This window comes from Thermoascus crustaceus, assembly GCF_041956765.1.
Source record: "Thermoascus crustaceus strain CBS 181.67 unplaced genomic scaffold VTN00scaffold_1, whole genome shotgun sequence".
Classification (NCBI taxonomy): domain Eukaryota; kingdom Fungi; phylum Ascomycota; class Eurotiomycetes; order Eurotiales; family Thermoascaceae; genus Thermoascus; species Thermoascus crustaceus.
The window spans coordinates 5,433,807-5,442,165 of NW_027192527.1; the positions used below are offsets into that span (position 1 = coordinate 5,433,807).

Sequence of the window (8,359 nt, forward strand, 5' to 3'; positions counted from 1 at the left end):
CGAGCTCAGGGTTGCTAGTTGATCTCAGGACGCTTCAGTGCGATCGCCCTCACCTCTGCGTTATTCATCATCCAACTTCGGGTAGCCACGCGATCTCATCTGCCTGTCCGATTTTCCCTGGTTTTCCTGCAAACCGTCCTATTTCGGACGCGGAATCCGTGAACTCGCGCGTCATACGGAAGAGGCAGCCTAGCGCCGCGCTGTTCAACAACAGAACTGCTGCCCAGGGCACAAACGTTCTATAAGCAGCCTGCGGGGCTCGGGTTGGGACAAGTCGTCGATTGAGCTGGGTTCGTAGTGTCGGTGATACTCCAGCATCATGGCCCATCCCCAGCCGTCGCCTCCAGGAGGAATACCTCCACCGCATCATGGCCCCATCGCGGCTCATCCACAGGTCAATGGCCATATCCCCTTGCAGTCGCAGGGCCACAAGGGTCCTCCTATGACCACTGCCCAGAAGATTGCCGCGCTGAACGAGCAAGTCTGGATCCAGATCGGTATGTGACTTGTCCATCTCTACCTCTTCGATTAAGTCGATACGGGCTAACGCTCCCCCAGGCAGTCTCACGGAGTTGATGGGCGACCTGGATGGTGCCATCAGCGCATACGAACAGGCGCTGCGCCATAACCAGTGGTCGATCCCCGCCATGAATGCCATTTCCTGCATTCTGCGGACCAGGGAGCAGTTCCCGAAGGCCATCGAGTACCTTCAGAATATTCTGAAGTTGGATCCCCAAAATGGAGAAGTTTGGGGAAGCCTTGGTAGGTTTCTTGACGCTGTTTCCGACACCCCTATGAGTGCGGATGCTAACCGCCATTCTAGGCCACTGCCATCTGATGATGGATAATCTTCAAGAGGCATACACCTCCTACCAGCAGGCTCTGTATCACCTGCGCGATCCCAAGGTTCGTAGTCTCGTAGAACTTGGTAGTCTAACCATGACAGAGCTTCTAATTCTGTCTCCACAGGAGCCGAAACTCTGGTACGGCATTGGTATTCTGTACGACCGCTATGGTTCCCTCGATCACGCGGAAGAAGCTTTCTCGCAGGTTATGCGCATGGCGCCGGAGTTCGAGAAGGCCAACGAGATCTATTTCCGCTTGGGAATCATCTACAAGCAGCAACAAAAGTACAGCCAGAGCTTGGAGGTATGTCCTCTTCCCGTGACCCACATTGTATTGCAGGGTTCCTTTTGCTGAGCGTAATTCAAGTGTTTCAAATACATCGTCGAAAATCCTCCTCGACCTCTCACAGAGGAGGATATCTGGTTCCAGATTGGTCACGTTCACGAGCAGCAGAAGGACGTAAGTTTGACCCCAGTGGAGACGTGGGAAATGTTCCGTGCTGACTGTTACATGCAGTTTGAGTCCGCGCAGGCAGCCTACAGACGGGTGCTCGACCGTGACCCCAATCATGCCAAGGTGTTACAGCAGCTCGGTTGGCTGTACCACCAGCAGAGCAGCAGTTACAGCAGCCAAGAGAAGGCCATCGAGTACCTGGAGAAATCAGTCAGCGCAGGTACGCTGCTTTAATTGAGATGGCAGTTTCAATAAACCGGAAACTAATGGTAAAACGCGTTCTAGACAACAGCGATGCTCAAAGCTGGTATCTTCTGGGTCGCTGCTATATGTCGCAGGCCAAGTACCCCAAGGCGTATGAAGCCTACCAGCAGGCTGTCTACCGCGATGGACGGAACCCGACATTCTGGTGCTCGATTGGTGTGCTCTACTATCAGATCAATCAGTACCGCGATGCGCTTGACGCATACTCGCGTGCCATCCGTTTGAACCCCTACATCTCGGAGGTGTGGTACGATCTTGGAACCTTGGTACGTAGTACCCCACCTTTTCTCGCCTTCATTCTTTTTTTCTGTGCAACGATACTGACGTCGCCTGCAGTATGAATCTTGCAACAACCAGACTGCAGACGCTCTCGACGCGTACGGACGTGCAGCCGATCTTGATCCGAACAACGTGCACATCAAGGCGCGTCTGCAGCTGCTCCAGAGCGGCCAGGCGAATGCAAACCAGAACAACGCCCCAGTCCCCCAGGATGTCCACCCTCAAGCTTATCAGGCTCCTGGTGTTGGTGCGCCTCCAGGCCCACAATGGGGAGCTCCAGCGCCCACCGGCGGTCCGCCTCCTCAACCTCCAGCTCCTCCCCGTCAGATCGCTGACTGGAACCGTGGCATCAATGAAATCCAGAATCAGGCGCCACCTCAGCCTTCCAATCCCCCTTTTGAGCATCGAGACGGGGTAAGAGGTCCCCCGCCCGCCCAGCAACCGAGTCCACGACAGGAGCAAGCCCGATCCTTTCCGGAGCAGGCCCGCGCTCAGCCAGTGACTCGCTCCCCGAAAATCAGCCTGGCTGCCCCGAACGCCTATCCGCCGCCGCACAACCTTCCCCAGCTCGGCCCTCCTCCGTCACAGCCGCACGAGCGGGCTCCCAGTAACGCTGGTGGGTTCGCATCGCGTGGACCTGCGCCTCCAAGCACTACTCCTGCTGGACCACCTGGCCCTAGCAATGCCCCGGCACCCGCTACGACTCTGCCTCCTTATGGGCGCCCGTTCACGCCTCCAACGGAGATCAGACCGATCCGGGAGGAGCGTCCATCCTCTCCGGGCTCTACCTATCCTCACCAGCAGTATCACCATGGTCCTAGCGTGTCTGTTCAGAATGGCAGCGTAGGCGGTATTGCGGGAGGTGCACCTGCACCTGCATCTGCGTTGACCGCTGCTGAAGCTGCCGCTCGAGAGCGCGACGAACGTCCTGCGTCGGCTATGAAGCGTGTCAGAGACTGGGAGGGCGAGCCCGGTCCCGCTAAGAAGATTGCAAATGAGGAGAACCGTGCTCGTCTCGATGAGCAGATGAGTCACCATGTAACTCCTCCAAACAGAATGCCCTCTCCGGGCGAGCTGCACCGTCGCAGCTCGTCAGAGGCTCGCCGCGAGGAACAGCGTCGCGGAAATGAGAACTACCACCCGTCTGAGGCCGCGCATCATCCTCCGACGTTACCTTCAATTCAGCACATGCAGCAGCAACCGTCGGCTTCTTCCATGCCGCCAATGGCCGAAGGCTCTGCCCAACCCACTAACGGACCGTCCTCGGGACCCCCTTCGGCCCAGCCACAGGTCAAGGAAGAGACCGCCCGCAAGGAACAGCCGCCTCTCCACGAGCCGGCTGCTCGTAAAATGGATGTCGATGAGGACTACGATGAAGATGAAGATGAAAAGAGAACCGGTACTGTTCCGAAAGGAAGCCCTCACGGAAGCAGCACCGGTAACTCCAACGGCAACAGCAACGGTGTGCTGAATGGTGGTCAGACCTCTCAACCTAAACAGGAGGCTGCCGCGTAGGCAAAAGCCCTACATTTATATATAAAACAGCCTCCTGGGAGTGATAGTTGTCTCGAGCAGCGGAGGAAAAGTTCAGCAGTGCGCAGAGTGCATGTGATCTTTATGACCTGTTTCTTTTTTTTCCTGCTTTTGTCTCAATCGCGTAGGGTGCTTCCCTGCAAGTATCTTGCTATTGCTGGGCTAAATTTCAAGAACATGTTTTTCTGTATTTTACATTTGTAACTGGGTCATGGGTGGTGGTACTATCTCGTGCTCGGCCGACCAACGTTGTCAGGGGGTTCGCTTGCTTTCGTCATTTTTAGCCAATATTCTGATACTTTTGATCTCTTTCTAAGCCTATGTGTTCATTCCTCAATTCATGTTTTCCAAATTCTCTGTCCATGTTCTCGAGCTCTTCCGAGTCAAGAATTCACCGTTCCGTTTCATGTCGTTTCTCTTTCTTGAATTATTTTAGCTTTTTTTGTATTGCCGTTGACTTGATCATCTTATTTCTCGGAATGTGAATAACGAATTCGCCATCAAATATCTAAAAATCTGGACTGGGGAAATTAGTGCTATGTAGGCAAGGAGACCAGTATATTGAGTCAGATATTTGAAGAAGCCCGGGAGGGCGCCATGGGGTGTATTTGACGAAGCAATACATGTGTCTGGATTTACTTGGTGGTATGCCGGATCCGCTTTTGACACGGTCATTTCCCTGTTTGATTGTTGCTTGTTGCGTTCTCGTTCTTATTCAAAGGCAAGATTCTTGGTCCCAGATCGGCAATGTGATGCATGTGCGCTAGTATTCGTTGATTTTCTCCTGGGGACTCAGAATTTATATGTACCTGCTAGGATTATGTAGTTGAAAAGAATTCTTGCCTTTCTCAAGTTGGATGCCTAAGTGAAAATCGGCACACTGTAGGTCTGTGTGGGCTGCAGTGTCTGGCGGGTCGACCGCCCGAAAAGGAAGGGTGTGCCAAGACTTCGCTTAGGTCAGCCCACACTCGTTAAGCGTCCAAAATGCACCGTCCGGCAAATTTGGAGATACGACACTCTCACCACCTCGACGACTAACGACAACAGGGTCAAGATGTAAGTTGCTCAGCTGAATGCGAATGATTCTATCTATCGCGCTGAATGTGATTGCTGACTTTCTTATTTTATAGGAGTCACCGGAAGTACGAAGCGCCTCGGCACGGTTCGTCGCACAATCCCACGACATCCACTTTGGATGCTTTGTGTGCGGTTTACTGATAAAAATTCTGTACAGGCTCTCTTGCCTTCCTGCCGCGCAAGCGCGCCTCGAGACACCGTGGCAAGGTCAAGAGGTCAGTAATTACTTCAACTCGATCGTCAATCGGTGTAGGAAAACGCATACTGAGTCCGCAACAGCTTCCCCAAGGATGACCCCAAGAAGCCCGTCCACCTGACGGCCGCCATGGGCTACAAGGCCGGTATGACCACCATCGTCCGTGACCTGGACCGTCCTGGTGCCAAGATGCACAAGAAGGAGATTGTCGAGGCCGTCACCGTCATTGAGACTCCTCCGGTATGCGCGAAAGGATTTTGTGACATTTTTGCTCTGGTCGGATCACTGACCTTTTGTCCAGCTTGTTGCTGTCGGTGTCGTCGGCTACATCGAGACCCCCCGTGGTCTGCGCTCGCTCACCACCGTCTGGGCTGAGCACCTGAGCGACGAGGTCAAGCGCCGCTTCTACAAGAACTGGTACAAGAGCAAGAAGAAGGCCTTCACCAAGTACGCCAAGAAGCACTCCGAGAACAACGGCGCCTCCATCACCCGCGAGCTCGAGCGCATCAAGAAGTACTGCACCGTTGTCCGCCTTCTTGCCCACACCCAGATCCGCAAGACTCCTCTCAAGCAGAAGAAGGCCCACTTGATGGAGATCCAGATCAACGGAGGCAGCGTCCCCGAGAAGGTCGACTTCGCCCACAACCTGTTCGAGAAGACCATCGACATCGACACCATCTTCGAGCAGGACGAGATGATCGACGTCATTGCCGTCACCAAGGGTCACGGTTTCCAGGGTGTCACCAGCCGTTGGGGCACCAAGAAGCTGCCTCGCAAGACCCACAAGGGTCTGCGCAAGGTCGCTTGTATCGGTGCCTGGCACCCGTCCCACGTCCAGTGGACTGTTGCCCGTGCCGGTCAGATGGGTTACCACCACCGCACCTCGTGCAACCACAAGATCTACCGTATCGGCAAGGGTGCCGACGAGGGCAACGCCTCCACCGACTTCGATATCTCCAAGAAGCAGATTACTCCGTATGTCCTTTGACCCCGATTCTGTTAGATTCGCTACTGATCAGTGTCCAGTATGGGTGGTTTCGTCCGCTACGGTGAGGTTAAGAACGACTTCCTGATCCTCAAGGGCTCCGTCCCCGGTGTCAAGAAGCGTGTCATGACCCTGCGCAAGTCCCTCTACCCCCAGACCAACCGTCGTGCGACCGAGAAGGTCGAGCTCAAATGGATCGACACCTCGTCCAAGTTCGGACACGGTTCCTTCCAGACCCCGGCCGAGAAGCGGGCTTTCATGGGTACCCTCAAGAAGGACCTCGTTACTTCTGCTTAAGCTGTTTCGTCTGGCGGAGATGTGGGTTCGGTGTAGTACGGTGCATTATTCTTGACCAAAATACAAATACCTCTTCAAACAAAAAGCCCCAGGTCCCGTCTTGCTCGGCTGGAAAAGCTCGGCACTTTTCTTATGTTATTAGTTTACGTAGCTGGCAGGGCAATTTCATGATGGAGTTCAAAAGTAGTCTGTCTTTATTTCTCATCACGTAGCAGAATGCGTAGGATATAGTAGACCTTGTTATCAGGTCGTATGCAAAAGTTATTTCCGACTGCTGGTCCGTCAAACAAGCGAGACCCAGTTCGTAGTTCTCGGCCTGAAAATATTCTCTCTATTTGACAAGCGGACAGCATCACGTTGCCCCGATCGCTGCCCAACCGCGCGCCGCAATTCGATTCTGCATTGCTGTTTCTCTTTTTTCGCGCAGCGCCTGTTAACTCCGCCATGCGCTCTTGGCCCGTTGCGGGATCCAGGTCCAGATTCAGAACACATTGCGTCATCGTCAACTTCGCATCTCCAACAGCCAGATACGCGCACACAGCAGCAGCAGCAGCACGAAGACTTCGTGCAACTTCTCCTCTGTCTGTTACTACAGGAACGAATCATCCAAGAAGCCTACTGTCAACCTTTTCGAACCGTCATTATCATCGTCATCATCACCCCCACCTCTTCCCCGCTCACACAACCACCCCTCTCTCCTTGGTCAGGAGAGACAACAGACAACACCTCCAACCCCAACACCAAAACCAAAATCAAACAAGAACCATGGCCACCGACGACGCCTACCTCTCCTTCCTGGACAAAGCCAACGCGGACCTGAACGCTGGCCGATCAGCGCAGACGCAGACGCAGTCCGTGGGCGGCTTCGTGCGCACCGAGACCGTCGACGTCGACGTCCGCATCCCCGAGTCGCTCCGGGAGGTCGACACTGTCTATGAATCTGAGACGGATGAGCCGTTCGAGCCTGTTGCGCTGAGGTGGGAGGGCGCTGTGAGGGGGGTGTGGCCTGGTCCTTGTACGTATACCGTAGCTTCCCCTACTACTTACTTCCCCACATGACCCGCATATATCATGCAGTGAAAAGGACGTGGACAAGCTGACCCAAGGTTGAATTGAATATAGCACAATTCTCAACCCTCATCTCCCCCTCTACGGACCTCTCCCGGTCCATCACCACCATGTCCCCCAACGTCTTCGACCCCAAGGACCGCTACTCGACCGTGATGCGGGCCGTGCGGGCCGCCGCGGCCAGCGAGGCCGGCGACCAGATCAACGTCGATGAGGCCGGAATCGACGTCAAGGTGTACCGCGTCGAGGTGGGCAAGTCGCGGGTCGAGTACTGGGTGCTGGCGCTGGAGGCGGAGGGGGGCAAGATTGTCGGGATGAGGGCCAGAGCGGTCGAAACCTAGATGATTATCATGATCTGGACTAAGTTGCGTGCATGCATGCATCGCATTGTGGTATATATACATCCATAATGAGGGTTAGCTACGCACTGTCATAGCTAGCTAGCTGAGGAGTCTGGTTCGGGAATGGAGTGCATGGTATATATGGTTACATTGGATGAGATTGGAAGCTAGAGATGGCCCTTTCTCTGGATTGAACGGGGTCAAGTGAAACAATCGCTCTATATGATGGATCGATAAATCTTTGAAGAAAGAGCCAGCGGATAAGATAGGATTAGGGTCAGATATACCCATCTGAAAATATAATAGATACATACGAGTATTCATATCGGATCCATGCCTTCTTTGGTTGGGCATTGAGAATTGTGGACTTGCGAGACGTCACCTCACATCAAACATGCGAACCCCGCTTCCTATTTCATCTAATATAGAGATAATCTGGATGTAATTATGTACGTACAGTACATTACTAATACATCTGAGAGCGCATCCTCTCGCTCTCCCAGCCAGAGTGACCCATCACACCGCAATGGTGCCATAAGCTAGACACACGTGAACGCATGATCAATCTACTTGTTTAGAAACTTGCCTTGAAGAATCGTGAATAAGGGAAACACCGAGACTGGAGATGGGGCCAAAGTTCATCTCAGGTTCAAGACAAGTCAGAAGAAGATGAATCAACTCCACTATGTACAATACGTACGAATCCTCCACCAGGGCAGAGTTGAGTTATCGATCGACCAATTTCATAATCTGCTTTTTTATCACTTTATCCACATACATAAATATACATTTTATGCTTCATGTATGTACGACCTACCGGTAGGGAGATAGGTAGGTGACAGGTTAGATTAGGTAGCGACGGTCGGTAAATCAGCTGATAATGGCATCTCCAGTCAGCCAGCAGGGCAGAATGGCAGTGGGTATATTTCTTTAAATTGGGGTCCTCCTCTTCTTGTCCTAGGCACTTTTGTTTTAGTGACCCTTCTCTCTCTCTCTCTCTCTCTCTCTCTCCTTCCTTCC

The 8,359-nt window shown here is 53.3% G+C and overlaps 2 protein-coding genes across 2 annotated transcripts; both read left to right on the forward strand.

Moving 5' to 3' along the window:
• Positions 1 to 319: 319 nt before the first annotated feature.
• On the forward strand, positions 320 to 5,930 carry VTN00DRAFT_1962 (60S ribosomal uL3 domain-containing protein; the record flags this gene model as incomplete). Its single annotated transcript, XM_069428127.1, has 14 exons — positions 320 to 497; positions 559 to 762; positions 824 to 906; positions 970 to 1,149; positions 1,213 to 1,305; positions 1,363 to 1,519; positions 1,585 to 1,829; positions 1,900 to 3,353; positions 4,423 to 4,431; positions 4,506 to 4,537; positions 4,610 to 4,667; positions 4,732 to 4,888; positions 4,950 to 5,623; positions 5,675 to 5,930. 14 exons carry the CDS (start codon positions 320 to 322, stop codon positions 5,928 to 5,930), a joined length of 3,780 nt encoding a protein of 1,259 aa, XP_069292664.1.
• A 765-nt stretch (positions 5,931 to 6,695) lies between these two features.
• Positions 6,696 to 7,339, forward strand: VTN00DRAFT_1963 (uncharacterized protein; the record flags this gene model as incomplete). The annotated part of the gene is made up of 2 exons (XM_069428128.1): positions 6,696 to 6,945; positions 7,053 to 7,339. 2 exons carry the CDS (start codon positions 6,696 to 6,698, stop codon positions 7,337 to 7,339), a joined length of 537 nt encoding a protein of 178 aa, XP_069292665.1.
• Between the last annotated feature and the right edge of the window lie 1,020 nt (positions 7,340 to 8,359).